General features: G+C 33.9%; 1 protein-coding gene across 4 annotated transcripts in view; it reads left to right on the top strand.

Moving 5' to 3' along the window:
• LOC105833006 overlaps window positions 1–22,529 on the top strand; it is a 173,078-nt gene that overhangs the window by 64,508 nt on the left and 86,041 nt on the right. For all 4 annotated transcript variants that reach the window (XM_036291334.1, XM_012674395.3, XM_012674392.3 and 1 more), the window contains 4 exons: window positions 7,857–8,008; window positions 8,160–8,273; window positions 8,335–8,395; window positions 8,494–8,774. In XM_036291334.1, the coding sequence (XP_036147227.1) occupies window positions 7,857–8,008; window positions 8,160–8,273; window positions 8,335–8,395; window positions 8,494–8,774 (608 nt within the window). The remainder of the gene's footprint in view (window positions 1–7,856; window positions 8,009–8,159; window positions 8,274–8,334; window positions 8,396–8,493; window positions 8,775–22,529) is intronic.

The raw sequence follows: 22,529 nt of genomic DNA, 5'->3' as shown, positions 1-22,529 counted from the left end.
AAGAATATTTATATTACCTGTGCCAAATCGATGTTCTGAAACGTTGTTACCTATTATCCAAAAATATGTATCTAGTTCTATAATTCATACCGATAAATGGTGTGCATACGATGGTTTAGATCAATACAATAATTACATACACAAAACAGTTAATTATTTTGTTAATTTTGTGGATTTAGTAACTCGGACTTACAAAATATAGAAAGATTGTGGAGAGAAATGTGAGCAAACATTTCTTGTTATGGCATACGTAATTATCATTTTACAAATTACTTTGCGGAATTTTTATTTAAGAGAATATATGAGTATGATGAACGTATCGACATGTTTTTTTATATAATGAGTTCAATATATCCATTAAATGCATTAAATGTTAACTTTTAAACCGGCTTGGGGGTCTCCTGGTACTTCAAGCATTTTTTGAAAAAGTATACCACGCCCCTGTAGGCCTGTGATGTATTATTAGTTGGACATATCTTCTTTACAGTGGAGCAGTTGGTGAGCGTCGGTTAAGCTTCGACTTTCGTGAAAGCTACGCGGAAATTAGGTTGGGAGCTCAGGAGACTCCGTATGCACTAAACGTTGATTTTACTGAAAAAAAAAATTTCCGTGTTTGAGAGACAATAAAACAAAAGATATTTGTTTTATTTGTGATTGTCCGATCTGTTTGAAACATTGTGCGTACACATGTCCTGATTGTGCCGGCATTGAATAATTTTTTTGTATTTCCTCTTTTTTTGTACTTATTTCATATTGTTATTTACTTTATACTACTTATATTTAATTTATTTGTATTCTTAATATCGAAAAATTTTAATTTTCAATTGAATAAATAAAAAAAATGTGTGTGAAAAGCGTTTGATATAAATATTTATTTTTTTTTTATAAAATTACACACTAGGTTTCAAAATAAATACTTTTTTTTGAAACATGCACTGTAATATTTTTTTTTTTCTTTAAAGTACAACATTCAAGAGTATTAGGACGAAATTTTAGCTTAAAATATTAAAAATTAAAAAAGTTTTGTATATGTAAAAACTAACTTTTTTGCGCGGGCTCAAAAGCTCTTCCTTTTCTCCATTTTTCTATTTTTTGGGAGGGGAGTAGGGGAAATGCATTTACGCACACCCGTCACGTTTACTGTTTTGCTGGGTCGTGTGGGACTCCCAAGGTTTCTTTTCCTTGCGGCTGCTTTCTGGTTTTCTTTTTTTTTTGTTTTTTCATGATTGTTTTTTTATTCAACTGCAAAATTTGGAATAAAATGAGACCTTTTGCATTAAAATCGGGCCACAAATGACGAACGAGTTGGGGAACATCCGGACATACAGACTCCCGGTACTTATATATATAGATATAGATAGTGATTTTTCCCGTTATTCGAACTTCATGATTTTTTCCAAACCAAGAAAACTAATTTTTGGCCAATTTAACAATTGTTTTTCAAAAAGTTAGTTTAAAACAGTATTCAAGAATTTTTCGAAGTAGAAATTTTAAGCTGCTTTTACTGCTATAAGCATTTTTTTCATGGGGGTTTCAAAGTATGCGCTTTAAGGGTTAAATAAAATTTTATATATAAAATAAAATGTTGAATGAACTTTTTGTTTTTATAAGAAGTTGTATCTTTTTAATAAACAATGAGCGACGGTTAAAACCTTTTATACATTACCTAGGGTCATGATCTTGACAACATATGTTAAGGTCAAGGTCATTGGGGCTGGGTCCCTTATTCGGCATTTTTACCTTTTTAAATTTTAAATACATTATTACAAAAAATTGCAAGTAAAAGTTAATGAATATAATAATGCAGCAGAAAAAAACATTTTCAAAGAATATATGATTAAAATATATTGATTACTGTACATTGATACCAAGTATATACAAACTAGAATATTTACTTTATTACTACATTTAGGTGGTATTCGTAATTTTATTTCTTATTTAATATGTATTAAGATTGTTTTTAGTTTATTATTAGATACTGTATCATTATTTCTTTTACTATAAAGCATTGAAGATGAACTTAAGACGATCTTTAATATATAAGATTGAATTATAAATACCAGCTTTCGATTTTAAAATATTGACTGTTGCTGCAACAATTGAGTTACACAAGTTAAATATTAAGCAAAAAATTCCGGACCAAGATATTTTCAGAGTATATAAATAGACAATCATTTTGGTATTGAAGTCAATGCAGCAATTAATTTTTTAAGTATTTTACTCTTGTGTGCATCCCCACCTTAACAATTGAGTTACATGAGTTAAATATTAAGAAAAAAAATTCGGGATCACTAATGTCTATACATATATGTATGTATGTATATATTGTTGCATTTGAACGCTTCCGCGACACTCTCACTTCCACACGCGGGCGCGGCGAAATGAGTATACGCTTTTGGCGAACGAAGAACTAATGTTGCACTTGAACGCTTTCGCGACACTCTTACTTGCACACGCGAGCGCGGCGAAATAAGTACATGCTTTTGGCGAACAAGGAACTTCATTAGAAACACCGAACACGTTTACAAATATTCAGAGTACGTCCGCACGAGACGACGTCTCTAGAACAACAACATTTTATTTGTTTACAACTCCCTGGCGACACTGTCTATGCTAAACTCAGCTGACCGAGGCGATCGATACCATTGATTTTTTCGGAGCGCAGACTAAAGCTCGCGCTCACAACGTGCGCGAGATTACACTCGCAACAATATGTATGAGTATGTATATACATATGAATGCTATAACTGCGCTTGCGAGCGACGGCCAACTTCGCCTCCGTCCCTGGTCGCGGCCCTGCGTCGCCCGGGTGACGGGGCGATCATGTTCTCGCAAATCTCGCTGAAGTGCGAGATTGGGCACCAAGTACATTAGAGCGTACCATTCCTCCGTAAAATTGAAAATTAATTTATGAACAATAATGCTGAGAAAAGGGCGAGCAATCGTCGGCGGCTCCGATAGCCAGCCTTAAAACTTGGTAGAGAGGAAGGTTCGGGCCGATGGAATCGGGAAAACAAGAGAACTATCGGGAATACATTATTATTTAAACTATGAGAAATAACAAGTATATTTATCGACTCAAAGAATTACAGAATCTTAGCGCTCGGTTAAGCAGCGACTACAATCCACGCACGCGATGAGCAGGTAGTCGCTCGAGTTTAAATTGATCTGACACGGGAATAATTATCCAGAGCGCAACTCCACATACTCGAAAACTCTCCGGCATATCCAAGCATTTCCATACGCCGTTGGTTGGTGTCAAACTTCCGGTATGGTGACGGTCGCCAAGGACGGTCGGAAGGTACAGTACTTAACGATTCGCGTACGGGCGCGTGCTCTCCCGTTAACAATAAGGTATCCCGTAGGGAAAGTGCGCACAGACTAGTATTCGCTTGCTAGCAACGCGATAAGGAAATAGAAAGGATTATTTCAACAATAACAAAAACGCAATCACGCGAGAATTCACGACACAAGTAACGCCAATGACTCGGCTGTGGGTCGGGACGCGCGCGCGCGACGCAAACATAAAAGAAAAGACGAGTCGAATCTGTACCGGCAGGCGTAATCGGGCGAGGCGGCGGAATTTGAGAATCCCATTGTTCCGCGACTCACCCAATTGTGAAGTCAGCTTTACATTAGGCTTACGACGCTCGTCTCACCAGAGTGGCTCCTTTTCAGTCTTCACGGGTTGCGGGATGAGTCGGCTTCTGCGTTCTCTTATAACTTTGATGACTCGGGATCACTAATGCATGCACGACTTCCGCAGCTAAAGTGCTCGATCCTTGATCCTGTGGGGGCCGCTCGGCGACGCGCGCCACCTTGCCTAGATAAGTTAGGCCTTTATTAGCCGCGATTTCTTGGCCCGATGTGCGCGCAACGCGTGATGTGCGTCGCTGCTACTTGTTTGCTGATGCACTCAAAATAATGTTTAAAAGAGCCAAGACGCATCACGCTTCTGCGTCTATTCCCGAGCGGAAGCACAACCTGCATGGTGAAAATGCGTAAGGGCCACTAAAGCCCTTATGACGAACGACAACCCGCAGCTGTCACGTCACAATGTATGCAAGTGTATTATCTCTCACTCTCTTTTTTTCACTGTTTCTCTTTTTTATGTATTTTTCTTCTATTTTAACTTTAAATCCTTTCTTTCTTTTTTTTAATCTAATAACTAAAAATTAAACATGACAAAGTATCAATTTATCTTAGAATACTTATTTCCATAAAAAAATAAAAATTTTGTGTAATATACTTAGCTAATTAGAGAATGCATAGTGTTATACTAATTTTTAAAGAAAAACATGTGACAAAGTGATCAGTCGTACGGGATTTAGGGGGATAGCCGTGCGGAAATTATTTCCGCACGACTTTTCCGCACAGTTTATCGGTGAGGGAAAGAGCATTGAGTAAAGGACATAGATATAGATAGAGCCTTATCTAATTTTTGCGTGCCAAGGTAACCGGGGTAAAGGAGCAATTATTCCTCCCTCACGCATGCGCAATTGATTTTTTTTGGCGGATTGTCATCGCCTGATTGACTGTCTGTTGAGAAATACGCAAATGCGCATGCGAAAGAGGGGAATTTTTAGATAATTTGGTAGTTATCTTGGCAACTTTTTAGGGCAAAAGTGGGCTTATGCTCTTATCTATATATCCATGGTAAAGAATCACAGGAGGGAGAGTATTGGTAGTAGGGGTACGATTTATTGGGGACGGATGTGCTATATAATAATCGAGCAGTCATTAAATAATAACTTTTGTGACATGCGCATCAGCATATTTTTTATAGTGTGTGTGTGCGTGTGCGTGCGTGCATGTGACCAAAATTCATATTTTGTTCGAAGCGGTTTCAGTATGAATTTGTTTACATTCTTTGTAAGTTACTATTTGTAATTCTCCATGTATTCTTGTAGTTTTTTTTAGTCAGAGAACGTGTGGGCGTGGGAGGGGCTCCGCCTCTTTCTTTGCACCGTCTCCCCGTAATTTTTCCTAACTCTATCTTATCAATTTTATGTCGCTATTTGGCAAAGTCGCAAACCTATGTGGTACTGTACAAGCGTGGACGTTGTTTCATAAATACTATACATAATATCAGTGTTTTACGTAAAGTAAACGACGTCCACGCTTATACAGTACCACATGGATTTGTGATTTTACATGCTGTTCGTTTCCAATGTTTTCACATTAATCAAATAGCAACATAAAATTGGTGGGTTAGAGTTAGGAAAATTACGGGTGGTGCAGGGGGAAGGGCGGAGCCTCTCCTCTGCCCACGTGTTCTCTATACCACGTAAGTTTTATGACTTTTCACACAAAATGAAACTAAAACATTTTTAAACTTTTTTACTTTTTTTTTACACGTCCCTTCTGCTTCAGAACAAAGCAGAGAGGCGAAACTTCTCCCCTTGAACCTTGCTTATGCGTTTTCTGCACCCAACTTTCCTCTTTGTTTCAAAACTAATGAAATTGAAGCAAGAAATTAAAAAAAAAACTTTTGTGTATTACTCGGAAACTAAGGCCGAGCGGCAGTAACATGTATAGGGAAAAGTTGTTTAGAATAATGACCCTGACAACATATATCAAGGTCATTGAAATTGGTGAGGTCACCCCTATTATGCATAATTACTCCTTTGAAGGATTTATTGTATATACGCTACTCAAAAAAGGGGAAAAGAAGTAGAGGAAAATGAGGGAGAAAAAGAAAAACCTATTGTGCTGCGTATTTATGGCAATTCTAATGAGTTTTTGCTAGTTCTTGCAGAGTTTTATGCTTTACAATTATTTTTGAATAGAGTTCCGACGATTAAATTTTTTAAAATAATTTTTCAATGTCTGAAATCAGCATGACACTTGAGCAAAAGGTGTCGTACTGAATATTTATCGCAGTTCTAGCGAGAGTTTTCGTTAGTTCTTGTAGAGTTCTATGCTTTACAATCATTTTTAAACGGTTTCAGCGAGTAAACATTTTTTAATCATTTTTTAATTGAAATTAGCACAATATTCGAGCAAAAGATGTCGTTCTGGTTATTTATCGCAGTTTTAGCGAGAGTTGAATAGAGCTTAACGCAAGAACTAACGAGAATTTAGTATAAAACTTTGTTGCGTGTATTTTTGGATTAAAACTATTTAAAAAGTTTTTTCTTATTTATATTAATTTTTTTTTAAATATATTTTTGTTTTAGAGTGTAATTAAAATGTGTTTTTAGAAATCTACGGTTCTGACAAAAGTTTTCTTTGCTCTTCTATAAGTACTTTCAATGACTCTTAAGGTTTGAAGGCATTAACATGAAAACCTATAAATGTATGCATATTAATGCACATACATATGCCCTACATATGCGTATTAAAGTTGCAGTTTGTCCATCTTCCACGATAAAGGTTAAGACGTTCATTAAAATTTAGTTTGTACAGGAAATCTTAGAATGATAAATTAATAATTTAACCCTTCACTGTGGATATCAAATTTATCAAAGTGGGCCAAAAATGTGCAAAGCGTTCTAATGGACGACTTTTTATGAAACTTTGCATATAAGTGTTATTGATATCGCTGAATACAAATCTGAGGTCAAAATTATAAAATTCAAAATGGCGGATTTGATATACCGGTCAAATATTTTGAAAAATTTAAATAACGTAACGTCATTTTTAATTGTATAAAACAACATAATAATACAATATCAAAATTGTTACGTGATCTATAATTTATATTTAACGATACAAAAAATTGGAGCACTGTAAACATACTCATGGTAAGATAGACAGGATTGAGGTGAAAGTAAAGGTGCCTTTTCACGCTGACGCTTGACGCTCATTTTCAGCGTCAAAAGACATCACTCTCAACAGTGACTAAAAATAAAGATACCCATTCGTCATTTTGAGTCACGTGATGTATTTTGACGCTGAAAATGAGCGTCAAGCGTCAGCGTGAAAAGGTACCTTAAAGGTTGCTTTGGGAAACCATTGTTTTGGGATATCTTCAATAATAATCGAGATATTAATTTCTTAAATTGTACGCTTTGACGCGCTTCTTCTTTTCCGCCGCAGTCAATGCTTGACACAATGGGCCGCGCTATAGCTCAGGCGGCTTGGTACTTCCCTCGGCGCGCTCTCATTCGTACAATTTGAAAAATAAATATTTCGGTTATTATTGGAGATATCCCAAAATTATGGTGGACATTTACGTTTACCTTGATTCACATGCTCCGATCTTACTCTGTATATGCATGCATGTATGTATGTATGTATGTATGTATGTATGTATGTATGTATGTATGTATGTATGTATGTATGTATGTATGTATGTATGTATGTATGTATGTATGTATGTAAATGTACACGTACACGTTTAATTATATATATATACAAATATTTATTTTTTAATGTGTTCACTTGCATGGGAAGATAGAAAGGATTATGATGCACATAAAAGTCCCATATTGTTTTGCAATACTCGCAATAACTATCAAAAAGTTAGTTTTTTAAGTTATAAAGTTTTAAAGCGTCGAGGAAAGTGCTTGAGCCACTCGAGCTGGCCCACTGTATCAAACATTGGCGCGGTGCAGCAAGACGTGAAAGCAGTGAAGCATGGGCAATGCCGCGTTTTTTTCTTTTCCTCCGGGAACCAATGCTTGATACAGTGGGTCGTGCTATAGCTCGAGTGGTTTGGTTTCCTTGACACGCTTTTATTTCTAAAACTTAAAAAATGGATATCTTGGTTATTATTGCGAATATCACAAAACAATATGGGACCTTTATGTTTATCTCAAGTTTTTCTACTTTTTCATAAGCAATGAACACGGCAAGAAATACATTCTCTGTGTGTGTGTGTGTGTATGTATAAAAAAGTTTACTTTATATAGGACTACAAGTGCCAATAGAAGTCTTCCAGATATTCCGAAGGATAAGAGCAGAGAACATGAGGCTATAATAGATTCAGTGTCTCAAGATATTTATGAAACTACTCAAACTATTGGGGACCATTCAGAATTATATGCTACAGTTCAAGATGCAGGTAACATCAAATTAAATAAAATAAAAAATAATGTTATTTAAAAAAATATTAGAATGTTGGGAAAATATTTTAAAACTTTTTATTATATTTTATTATTTTATTTTGCTATATTTTATTATATTGCTTCATTTTCTATTAATTTATTTTTTAGCTCAAGAACAGATGTTTGAAAGAGAAACACAAGAAATTATATTACAAGAGTGTTCTTCGTTGCAAGATACATCTTGTCAATATACAAGATTTGCATCTTCTGTCTCTGAAAGTGGTAAGTAAATTATTATTTTTTATTTTTGTCCATTATTTAATAACATTCCAATTTATTTTAGTTGAACACCCTTATGCACAACTTCAGAATGTCCAGAAGACTGAAGCTAGTCAAGTAAATAGGTATTTATTATTCTTATATTTTATACTTTTATTTATTATTCCATGTATTTTTATATTATCTCAGAGAATATGTAGTATATTTATTTCTTGATTTACAGAAATAATCAAGTTAATCAAGTTACGAATAATGAGAAACCGTCAACATCAATGGATCAATCAAATGGAAATCCAATCGCACCACCAAGAACTCGACGATCTTCTTCACACAATTCCCTTTTTAATTCTGAAACGCATTATGATATTCAGGCCGCTAATGCTATCTCCGGTGGTGTTCAAGCTAATCAAGATTTGCCCTATATGACTCCGCCCCTGTTGCTACTGCCGCATCCTCAACACAACAGTCCACAACAGCACTTCAGTGGAGACTCTCAAGATTCGAGTAATTACTTTTTTTTCTTTGTTATCTTAGTTTATGTTATAAATTATAAATAGATTGCAAAAAAATTTTAACATTGCAACAATGTTGAGAATGTTGGTTAATGTTACTACAGTATTGTTGTAACATATTTATGTACACAGAAAAAAGTTTGGCATCAACTGCTGTACGATAGGTAGTAGTGCAACGCAACTTCGCATTTAGAGCTATAATAATGCCGCTTTTTGATAGTTGGCAGTACTAACAATAAGCGCCAGGAGAACAATTGTTCCTAACTTGCGGGAGCGCTGCTGCTCCAAAGACAGACAACTACATTTGTGTTGCTACAGTCCCTGGTGCAAAGAGAGCCACTGCACTTTAAGGTTGTGACTGCTGCAGTACGAGATTGGGGCACCAGAGCTCTTAAACTGAGAGAGCTACCGTGCCAAGGGAAGTACAGCGCCCTCTTATTTTGTACAGCTGTTACACTAGTTAGTGCTTTTGTATTGTCAAATTTTTTTCTGTGTATATATAAAGTATATACACATATATGTGTATATATAAACAAATTTTGTGTGCGTGCGTGTGTATTTTAATATGTCATAATGTACTGTGACCGTGCTTGCGAGCAACGGGCAACTTCATCCCTCGTCCGTGCTGTTACTTAGCACAATACGTCACCTGTGAGGCGACACAACTAGTGATTTCACGTAATTCACTCAAAAATGTGGGCGCCATGCACAAGTGAGCCACTCCTTTCGCCGGATGCCTTGTAATCCCCTCCCCTCTCCCAAAACGCTAAGAAAGTAATTATATCCGACACGGACTCTGATGGCCCCGATAGCCGACTACTCCGAAAATAGTAGAGAGGGAGGTTTGGTTGGAGTGTGGAATGCAAGAGAACTATCTACTTTACAATTTAATAATAATGAATTAACAATTATATTGTACGTTTCGGACGTTTACAATTAGTAAGCGTGACCTCGGACATATAGTCGGACGGTGGTATTACAGGCCGAGTATTGCGAGTAGATCTTTGCTCGAATTTACAACTGAGCCAAGAAAAGAACAATTATGATAGCCGCGATAGCAATTCCAATCAATATTTTTGCGAATGTTTCGTTGTCTTACGAATGCATTTGAAGCGTCGCAATTTAGAGCGCAAGGGCGATTGCCAATAACGGCCGGGATGTCAGGGCTGTCATTTAGTCACCTAAATCACTTTTTGTCACTTTTTTTACAAGTCACTAAAACGTCACTATTGTCTAAAGTAAGTTACTATAGTCACTTTTTCTTTAAGATAATATGGCCGGTATTTATAGTCAGATCTTAAGTTCAAGAATTGTCTTAAGTCTAGCTTCGAACCGACTTGAGACTTACTTAACCAATGAAATAACAGCATTGACGTCTCAAGATCGTGCTTAAGATCTGGGTCTTGAATAAGATTCGACTATGAATACCGGCCTGTGAGATTTCTAAAATACACTATTCAACAAAAAATAAGAAACATTTTTAAAACACTCAAAATTGCACTATTTTCAAATTGTTGAAACTTGGCAAAAAATTGTTGCAAACGAAAAATCCAAAGTACATTTTACAACTTAGATATAAGATTTAAGCTATAAAATGATTTTTTAATTTTTTGTCTGCGATAATTTTTTGCCGAGTTTCGAAAACAGTGTAATTTTGAATGTTTCAAAAGTATTCCCTATTTTTTGTTGATTAATGTATAAGCGTTCTATTCGTATACTATGTTTGCCATTTTATTGAATAAATTATTAACTATTATTGTTGATAGCAGTTGCTATTTACTGTTACTCGCAAAATATTGTACCATCTGGTTGTTTTACATTGCGAACAGAATGTTAGAACAAAGGGAAGGCTAAGAGGTATTACGGTCTGATTTTAGGTGATTCTCGAATGTAATACTCCCTTTGACAAAGTGAACATAAACTATATAACCAATGTTCAGGTTCTCAACTTTATTTTGTCAAGTTCTTATTGTCACCTCGCTCATCTCTCATTCTTGCTAGTTTTGGATATTGGTTATGTAATTTATGTCCACTTTGTCAGAGGACGTATTGCATTCAAGGATCACCTAAAAGCGGACCGTGACGTCTTTCAGCTAAACAAGTGAATTGTGATAAATGTAAAAAAAATTACTATGCTGCTAGAAACACAAATGTTGAGATGAAAACAATTGCTCAACGAACAAAAGAATATTTGCTTTGCCTTTATTCTAACCAGCATTTAGTTGCTCTTCAGAGTTTGGCTGGTAGTGTTACTAGTATGGTCATTTTTTCGTTGCTGTTGAGATATTTCCAAGCATAATTTCATTTTAATCATAATTTTTCTTGTTCTTAAAAGTAAATATATTTATTCTTACAATATCAATTTTATAAAAGATAAATATAATATAATATTTAGACATTTTAACAAGTTTTCAGCAAGAAATATAAGTTGACAAAATTGAACTTCTGCAAGAATTTTTTTCTTTTAAGAGTATATGAAGTGTAATTACAGTAAGCTCAGTATCTGAGCGTGGAAGCTTATAGGAATATTTAATTATTTTCAATGTAATGGGTAAAAATTGCAAATTTCTGGCCAGTTGAAATGAAAAATATGACAAGCAAGGATGTAAAGGTCGAGAATCTGCCATAAAAGCTTAATCAAGTGCTAATGAGGCATGCTATAAAGTTTGTATGTATAATATTAATGTATCTATGCAGAAAAGATTCCAAGCTATTAATCAATATGCTTCCACAATTAAACATAGGAACATTATAAGAAAAATATAACAGCACGAAAATTAGTTGATCAGATACATCTCATTGTCACGTTAGTTGGAGTATCATGTTCAAAGACTACCAATGTATCAAATGAGAATCCTTTAGTTCTTCAGCTTTACAGTGTGCGAGATCAAACAATTAGAGCAGAACTCATTTGGACCATGAGAAACGTTTCAAATTTTAGTGCTTTTTCATGCTATAAATTGAAGGCTACGTTTTAGGCAATGTTTGGCCCGAGCAATGTACTCCAACTTTTTCCTTGGACGAACAAAGATGATATATTTAATTACTGAAGCTTTAACTCCTTATTTAAAAAATGAAGAGAAAAGAAATACGAGACTCATACTTTACATTGTTCTATAATGAAACTATTATACTAATGCAGATGGCAGAAAAGAACTTCACATAGCTGTTTGCTACTGGTGTAATTCTATGAATTGCATTGTTACTCATTATTTAGAAACTTTTTTATAGGAAAAGTCAGATCAGATGATCTTTAAAAAAAATTAAAAGAAGCTATGTGTAATGTTAGTCTTATTTTCTCTAATCTATTAATGCTCGGTAGCGATGGTGGATCCTAATGTTAACAAAGCTGTTTTCAAGAAAATGGATGAAGAATTTATGAAATCAAGGAAAAAAAGTTTAATTAATATTGGAACTTGCAATATACACACTACTCACAACGCTTTTTGCAAAAGTATGAAAGAACTTGGTGAGAATGTTTCAGATCTGTTATACTTTTTGCACGATTTTTTCAAAGGTTGGCGTGGAAGATTTCTGTGCTGTGTTAGAGAAGCACGATTTATCGTATTATCATTTTCTTAGACATATTCCTCAACGTTGGCTGACTATAGAAGATTCTGGTAAAAGGGCATATTTTTATGGAAAGCTATTAAATACTATTTTATTGAATATATTATAAAAGAAAAAAAGACAAAACTTGAACAGAATCTTTAACATATCGACGGATTGTAAATTTTCATAAAAGATCAGCCATGAAAATAAAAGTTATGTTTGTTGTTTCTGCAAAGATTTTTGCTGTCACAAGTCTTTTTCAAAGAGAGGAGCCTTTAATACATTTACTTTACCTTGAATTAAAAAAAATTAATTAACATTCTAATTGGAAGATTATGCAAGAACACTAAGCTTACCTACAGCAAAGTATTTAATAGGAGCAATTTACTAGAGAACCTACCGAGATTGTTATTGATAAGACTATATTAGATGCACTTGATTCTTGTGATTCTATTGTGAAAACTTAATTCTTTGAAAAAGCAAGAAATCACTATGTATTTGTCTGTCAGCACATAATAAGAACGTCATTGTTACAATCTAAGAGTAATATATTATAAAATATCAGTTGTTTGCATCCTTTTGAACGTCAAAAATCTTATTCTATTTTTGCGATTGTGACAGCAGCAAAAGCAATGCCGTTCGAAGTACAAACAGATATTCTGATAGACGAATGGAAACTTTTACAAGGGAAAGAGCATAATAAGACTGATTTGTTTAATATTCGAATTGATGCTTATTGGAACTACTTTTTTGCACTTAAAAACAGTTCTGGCAATATAAAATATTCTGTTGTATCGAAAATTGTGAAGACTCTCCTAAGTCTCTCACATGGAAATGCTGATGTAGAGCAAGGATTTTCTACGTCTGCTCTTATTCTTACATATAACAGGGCTTCCATGTTCGAGAGAACATTAAACTCATATGTGATTGTAAAATATAAATAATTTTTAAATAAGTACAATAATTTATTCCATACAATTCTTATTATCAAAGAGCTCTTAAATTTGGCTAAATTAGCGCATCAAAGATAGAATCAATACTTGGAAGAAGAAAAACAAAAGAACAAGAGCATTAAACAAAATTATACGAAGAATTAAGGGAAGAAGAAAAAATTAGAAGAAAATAAAACAAAACTTTAAGTAGAAGGGGAAAGAAGCTAATAGAACTGCGGCAACTCGAAGATACGAAAGCTATACAAGCTGACAAACTATTAAAAGAGGCCAGCGAAAGGCTAAAAAAGGAATAGAAAAGAAGAATATGGAAGAAATAGTTCTCGCTAAAGCAATGCTGGCAGGTGTTTCAAAGCTTCGCGGGGAAGCACAAACACAACGAAAACAAATTAGAGATAAAGAAAAAGTTGTTGATAAAAGGAAGAATAATATTTTCGATTATTTTAATAAAAAATGAAAGAAAGATTAAATAATTAAATTTGACACAGGATTTAACAAAGCTACATTTGCGATTTTTTTTGTTCACTATTATAGTTATATATATTTACTTGTATTAATTTTCTATTCACTGTATGTGTTAAAAACAAATGTAAAACTTAAAAGCGACAGCTTTAAATACACTACGATTATTTTCGTACATTTAGATAATATCTGTTATTTTTGTTGCGTCTAAAAATTTTAATTTTTTTTTAGAATTTTATATTTAAGGAAAATACATCTTTATATTGTAAAGATGTATTTTCCCTTTTAATGATAAAACCGTTAAAAATATACTGTTTAAATTTTTGTTCTTTTTTAAATAAAACTTTTATTTTAATTTGTAATATGAAAAATATTTGCTACTTGTTAAACTATCCAAAAATAGAATAATAAGAGTAAATGCCTTTTTTATTTAAATGACTTTAAATAAAAAGTACTTTAAAAATTAATTAAAAATATTATTTTAGTTTCTATTTTTTGATATCTAAAAAGTCACTTTTTGTCACTTTTTCTCAAAATCCAGTCACTATTTCACTTTTTTTAGTTTGATAATTGGATGGCAGCTTTGGGGATGTACTGTATGTTACAGTTTACGCGGCACGCGTTAAGTTTGTGATCTCCCTAATAAAAAATTCGTAAGAAACGTACCCGATATAATTGATAACTACTCGCCGTGATAATTAATCATTAAACATGTAATCAAGCAAAGACTAGTACGAAGTCATACGTGATTTATAACGACATTAAGGGGTAACATTGAGTAGTATGTATTTACTGTGATTTTTTTCTACTTGTTAAGGATCCAAATTTGGGATCAAACGTATTATGTGGCTCTAAAATTCATTCGGTGGAAATTTGCATTTACTTATCTCAATATAGCGGATAGCTGTTGTGCCAATTTTACTGAAGTCAACATCAAGTTCGTCATTTTAGCAGCCTGCTAAGACAGCTTGGTCAGATCACACATAAATATACACATACTCATACATAAAAAATAAAAATTTAAATTTTATTTAAAAAATCGGCTCTTTTCATATGATGTGTAAAATCCGATCCTCAACCTCTAAGTGATGCACGTTGGGTCACTCTGATAACGGCGGTATAATTGAGTTAAACATGAATAAAATCAATGTATAATATCATATTGATACTCAAAATTCATGATATTAAAAAAATACCGTATTTCTTCGCTAAAATACCCTAAAATGCAATGCAAATTTCAATGTGTAATCAACAAAAAACATTGTATCGACTTGTTTTTTTTTAAATTGCTTAGAAAAGAATAAATTTTAGAATCTGGATTAATATTAGCAAGATTTTAACGAAAAACTTGTGAAAAATGATAACAAACTTTTACTCTTTTTAAATGGGAAAAAAAACATGTTTGGTTTTCATGCAATACAAAAGGGTCACAACTTAAATCAAATTTTCGCCTAAGAATTCTTAAAGTAAAATTTTTGCCCTTTAATTAAAAAAAACTCATGTAATTTAAATAATTTTTTTCAAAGTAATTTTTTGAAAATTGCTTAAAAATTCGATCAAAATTTTTGTCTCGTTTTTTTTTGCGCTAGTGTAGCTTTATTGAAAAACAAATATAAACCAGTTTATTATAAACATATTAAATTATTTGTTTATTATAAATAGTTTTTATTTATTTATAGTTGTTTAAAATAGCGGCGTACTGGCACACTTCCGCAAACGCACTTTTTTTTTGAAGATATTATTTTATGTGCAAGATTTTTGTAAGATGGTTTACTCTAGGATAAAAATTTAAAAACTTTTATTTTCTACATTGATTGAAATTACAAAGTACGTAATGAAAAAATATCCTTTTTTTTAACTATTTTGCAACTATTTTTAGGAAGTACATTTTTATGGTCAAAAATGTGATAAACAAATTGTTATTACAAACAGAGTTTTCAACGTTTCGCAAAAATTCTACGTACTTTGTTGTTATGAGTAGACGAAGATCATATTAAAATTTCAATAAGATAAAAATTGTAAGAATAACGTTGCACGCAAATTAGAAAGCGTGCATTTGCAGAAGTGTGCCAGTTTGCCGCTGATTTAAACAATTATAAATAAATAATATTTAAAATAATTTTATATGTGTATAATAAAATGGTTTACATTTTTTAATTTTTTAAATAAAGATATTTGCCCACGAAAAATTCCTGAACTTAGGTAATCATTTTAGAGCTTCAAGAGTGGTATTATCTTTTAATCAATGACAATGACCTGCGGTGAAGGCTCGCGCGCAAAAAAAAAAACGCGAAATAAAGAACAGATTAACACGCGGCAGGCAGGAGGTACTACAGTAAGTGAAAAACTATTGATTTTACGAAATTTTACGAAGTAATCGCGGTATTGAGATTGCGGTCGACACGCGATTCGATCGATCACGAAATCGGTGACTTTACAGAAATGTGACGCTCGTCTTACCAATTGCTGACTTCTCAACTACCTCTTGGCGACTCCTGCATCTTCCCACAATTTTTGCCCGGAAGGCGAAATCCGAGAGCTAAACCCTTATGAAAAAGTAATACTGGTTTTAATACTGGAAAAAGTATGGGTGAAGTAATATACTGTGAAGTAATATATACTGGAGACATAAATACTTAAAGTACTACTAAATTCGACCATACTGATCTTCGAAGTACTAACGTAGCTTGTACTTCGTCAGTACTCAGTCAGTACACTCATCCAATACTCATTCACCACTCATTAAGTACTCTCTCCAATACTCATCCTAATACTCGTCTAGTACTCCTTCCAGTACTCATCCAGTACTCTTGTAGTACTTACATTGAATATTAACATAGTATAGGTGCAGCACTAGTGTAATACTACCCAAGTAGAACAAAAGGAGATAACATCAAAATGATGTCATTTTGACATCATTTATATGATTATTTGTTCTACTTGGGTAGCGTAGTATTCGTGTAGCAATAACTAAGCATATAATTAAACTACTCTGACATAGCACTCGCAAATATTTACATAAATATCGTAAACATTTATAAGTATTTTTATAATATTTACGATAAATATTTATGATTTATTTGTTCAATCTAAGATTACAAAAATATTTATAAAATATTTTGGTTAATATTTATAAAATATTCAAACAATTATTATAAATATTTTGCAAATATTTGATAAATATTGTGTGCTGTCTGTGAATTAATCCGAATTTGTACTATAATTTTATATTTGCATTTTAGTTTTGTTTATAAGTTTTTACACAGTGTTATAAAACAACGTGTACAATTTTTTTATATTTAGACTTCACAAATGTTTTTAATTTATTATACAAAATATACTAAATAGATCTTAAAGTTAATTATTTAGTTTATTTAGTTTATTTAGTTTATTAAAATTTTGGTATTGGTTCTTAATTATATAAGATTAAATTATATAAACAAATATTTGAAAAGAATCAGATAGCATAAGTAATATATCATAAGAATGTAGATATTGCCTTAAGTATTTATAAAATTAATGTTAAAAATTTTAGAGTACTGACGAGTGTTATATATTGTTTTCCGCGCTGATAGTACTCCGAGTATTAATCTGATAAAGTACTGATACCACTTCAATACTTTGAAGTACTAATGAATATTATTGCTTCTAGTACTGCCAGTACTGTAAGCACTAATAGGCACAGTACTGACCATTCTACAATATTCATGAGTATTAATATACTAATACTCTAAGTACTAATCCTAATACTCCCAATACTGATCACTCAGTACTGAGTACTGAGTGCTAATACTACTTTTTCGTAAGGGAAGTGTCCTCAGCCAAAATGAGGATTGATCGTCGATCCTGCGGGGGTCACGCCACGACGCGCCCCACTTTGCCTAAGTAGGTCGCACCCTTATTGGTCGCGATCCTGCGATCTGATTTGCATTACGTACGCCATCTCCACGCGCTCATAGATTTTAGGCGCGAGACTCGAATCCGCTCGTTTGCCACGAGATTTTCCCGATTCCGCCAGCTATGGGTCTTTCAATCTTGAGCAGCCGCGTCTTTGTCTTCCTGGATGTCGTTCTCCGACTCCAGCCTCACTGACGAGATATGATTTATCTCGGCGTCGCACTTTTTGCCGAGGTCCGGATCTTGTCTCGTCCACCAATCGGTCAGCAGGAGGCACCTGCTTAAATCCTGCAATTTATTCTCGAAATAATATCGAGATGTCCATGATCAATAATAATTTTATGGCAAAGAGGAAAAGGGTTATGATCTGCATGCCCTTGCTCTTAAGGGGATCTTGGCGGCGATTGGGATTTCTCCAAAGCTCTTGACATTCTCCTTTTACCTTCCAGCGGGACAAAGCGTCTAAATCACACAAGATCTTGGTCGCGCAACCGTCGATCTCTGCCGCGCTTACAATGTGGCGTTTAAAATGACTTAACCCATTAAGTCTCAAGCGGACAGTTTTCTGTGGTTTTTTTAGCGATATTTTATATTATGAATCTAGTCCTCAAAAAATTGAGAACCAATTTTGGTAATATTTAAAATTATGCAGAATAGGAGCTCACTGATTTCAATGACCTTGATACAATATATGTTGTCAGGGTCATTATTCTAAACAACTTTTCCCTATACATGTTACTGCCGCTCGACCTTAGTTTCCGAGTTATACACTTATGTCATAAAGTCATTATGTCAAACGAGTCATAAAACTTATGGTATAGAGAACGCGTGGGCGTAGGACGGGCCCGCTTTTCCTGCACCCCCTTCTCGTAATTTTTCTTAACTCTAACCCACCAATTTTATGTCGCTATTTGGTTAATGTGAAAACATTGGAAACGAACAGCGTGGAAAGTCGCAAACCTATCTGGTACTGTACAAGCATGGACGTCATTTACTTTATGTTTCATAAATACGATACATAATATCAGTGTTTTATGTAAAGTAAACGACATGGGTTCCACACTGTTCGTTTCCAATGTTTTTACATTAACCAAATAGCGACCTAAAATTAAAGGGTTAGAGTTAAGAAAAACTACGGAGTGCAAGGGAAGGGCGAAGCTTTTCTCTCGCCCACGCGTTTTCTATATCATAAGTTTTATGACTTCACACAAAACAAAATTAAAACATTTTAAAACTTTTTTTACCTCTTTTATAACTCCTCTATGCTTTCAGAGCAAAGCAGAGGGACGAAGCTTCTCCCCCTGCACCCTGTCCACGCGTTTTCTGCATCCTACTTTCCTCCGTTTCAAAACTAATGAAATTGAAGCAAGAAATTAAAGAAAAATTTTTGTGTATATCTCGAAAACTAAGACCGAGCGGCAGTAACATGTATAGGGAAAAGTTGTTCAAAATAATGACCGTGATAACATATATCAAAGTTATTGAAATCGGTGAGGTTGCCCCTATTCTGCATAATTACCAATTTTTATTCTGCATAATTATCAATTTTTTTATGTGAAAGGCTGTTTGCGAATCTCGCAATAAAATTCGCTGGAACCCTACGGATGGGAGCAAGGTGAGAGGACGTAGTGGCAGTAATGCTCACGAGTAAAATATAGATGATTTTAATATTACATCACACAGTGATCAGAACGAATCTGATCTATCACAGAAATGAGGTTAATAGATATGAGAATATACACGTGATAAGTCTGAATGAGCTTACAATGTCTTTCACTAGAAAATGAAATGTTCTCACTTGCACGAGTCAATTATATTGTTACGCCCGCGCTGCTGGACAATTACTGAGTAGGCCGCGTGGCGTTCCTTGATGACGGGCTGCTGTTTATAAATAAGTGCCTTTGCGACTTGATTCCGAGCTGTCAACTGTTCGGACGTATTTCTTGGCATTCAATTACTGTGTTCTTGTATTTGTGTTACATTAAAGAGTCGTGTGAGTTCTCAGTGGTGTTTCAATTTATTTCGATCGGGAGTGCGTGTAACAATATTAATCGAACATCGGCCTGGTGATGCTCCTTGAGCCGTGTAGGCCGTGTGGCGCCGGCGTGCGCTGCACGCGGTGAATCTGAGCTGATGGTGTTGATGCACTAGATTTTCACGAATGCGTCTGACGAATGAGCTGATCTTTATGTTGAATATCGATGAGAGCGTTTGGAATGTCCACAAAATGAGAACCACAAGAAAAGCCTTCTAAAACTATCTCACGCGTTCGTAAGCATAGTAGCCATAGAGAACTCTGACCGGAAACGTAGGTGAAGCAGCGCCGTCGCCTGCTGCGCCCATCAGGCATGCGCGAGCAATGGTAAAATGATTCTCGAACAAAGGCCATAGCCGGATAAGAAGGGGGCAATTTGCCCCCGCACGGATCATGCTCATTTTTGTTGCTTTGATTACTATCAGTGTCACTTACAATTTAGCCAAATATTGGTTTTTTTTATTGAACCGTTTTGGTGTAAATAATAAAAATAGAAATTCCAAAAATAATTCATATCTTTTGATTGACTTAACCGATTTTGAAATTTTAATATGTTGCAGATATTATTGATACACATTTATGAAAAATTTGGGAAGGGTTTCTGATGACAGAAACATTGATAAAAAAAAATTAATAAATATTCTTGATTTTTTTAAGTCTCGATAACCTTTTGGTACAATTACGAAATTTTTTTTCTAGAATCTTGGAACAATTTTCTACAAGACATATTTTTTTTAAAGTAATATAGTGGGTGGCAGGTACCCATAAAAAATAGTTTTTTTTATTTTTTAAAAATATGATATGCTTTTGGTACAAGCGCCATATTTTTTTTTTGTAGAATGTTGGGACAGTTTTCTACAACATCAAATTTTTTCGAATCAATAAAATCAGTGGAAGGTACTTAAAAAAACAAAATATTTTTTTTTTAATGATGATATGCTTTTTGTACTATTTTTTTGTTAAATTTTTAGACAGTATTCTACAACAAATAATTTTTACTAAAAAAATAATTAAATGAAATAAGTATAAAAAATAAATTGTATTAAATGAAATGTTTAATAATGATTCTCAAAATAATGAATTTCACATACACATTCGTTCACATAATCACTCTCATACTATTATTTACAATATTTATATGGACGGACTAATCTTCATCACCATCTTCATTGATAATAGGCGTAATGCCGTTTGTTTTGAATACTTTACATAAGTGCTGTTTATGTACTGAAAAAAACCCTGACCTCGGAATTTTTAATAACTATCGTCCGTAGGATAAATAATAAGCAAGTCACTAGAGGAAATATTTTGGAAAGGCAATCGTTTCCGAAACCAAACATTCTCTTCAATCACAATTGCCAAAGTGTTCTCGAAGTCTTTTTGTGCAATCATACGTTTAACAACCTCAGATGATATTTGGTCATCAGAATTTAATCGCTTTCCAAATTGATTCAAAAGAAACGATGCTATTCGATAAAGTACACCTACCTTATGAAGCATTTTATTATCGAATTTCTGATCAAAAAGGCGATTTTTCTGTTTAATTTCGTGAACCACCTCTACTGCCCAATGAATTTGCGTTACAAAACGCGACTCATCCCAGACAGCATCGGATATCGTGCGAATATTCTACTCTCATACGGAATGTACTGTAATTGTACCGAATATACGTAAAACATTCATATAACGTCTCAGTAGAAGGTCATTTTGGTATATCCTCAAGATAAACTTAGAATATAGCGACTGAACTTCGCAACTTCTACTGAATGTACTGAGATTATATCTAACATACTCAAAACGTCCGTAAAATATCTTATGATATATCTCATGTATATCTATCACATATTTCCAAAATATCCGCGTAATATCGAAAGTGAATCATGTCAACGCTATCTGTGATCTGTAACGTTACGCATTTTCGTCTGCTGTGTGACGCAGACACGTGGTAGGGTGTGAACGTGCGAACACGAACTCACGGACAACGTGGTTTTCTCAGGAATTACGCCCAGATAATTCTGGTATGCACATAAGATATAATATAGTAACGTAAACTATAATAATAATAATATATACATATATATATATATATATATATATTATTTAGGTTATAACCTACAATTATCTGAGCATAATTTTCCAACGCACCCCAGCGTATTCAACAGATATTACACTTCATTTCTCGCGATAGCTTCCTGATGTGCGAAATGATTAATTCCTCTTCTTCTTTCTTCTTGCTAATTCTGTATGTTTAATTCCTTGTTCCTTATTCCTCTTATTATGCATGAGCCCATATAATGCGAACATACTGTAGACATATTGTGAATATACTGAAGATATACTTTAGACATACGTATAACATTCTTGAGATATATTCGGTATATTTTCACAAACTGCCAGCGAAATTCTATGGGATAAGGCAACGCGGACATAGTACGTTATGAGTATATACTCGGCATATCACGGACGTATCTCCAATATTATACGAATATTGCAATATACTTTTGCAATATCCTACTATTGTTCTCATAATCTACATGTGCTGTCTGGGATTGGATTCACATGTAGTCAATTAATGGCGTGCACCTTTTAATGCTGGCATTAATACCCGAAATTCTTTAGATTCTAAATGGCACTTAACATCGCGAAAACTCCGATCTACAACGAAAATATCACCTGAATGCATTAAATTGCACAAACCGTTTGAGTCTTTTATTACACATCGCATAATTTCAGCTTTATTGACGTTAGCAAGATACGGCCTCAATATATCAACTACAAATCTATTAGTTGTACAGATTCCCAGTGAGAAATAGTACATCGAATCGACATCGATTCGACGTCGAAATCATCG

Source organism: Monomorium pharaonis, chromosome 8 (assembly GCF_013373865.1).
Source record: "Monomorium pharaonis isolate MP-MQ-018 chromosome 8, ASM1337386v2, whole genome shotgun sequence".
Classification (NCBI taxonomy): domain Eukaryota; kingdom Metazoa; phylum Arthropoda; class Insecta; order Hymenoptera; family Formicidae; genus Monomorium; species Monomorium pharaonis.
Note: the sequence above shows the minus strand (reverse complement) of the source record. Positions and strands in the feature narration are given on the sequence as shown.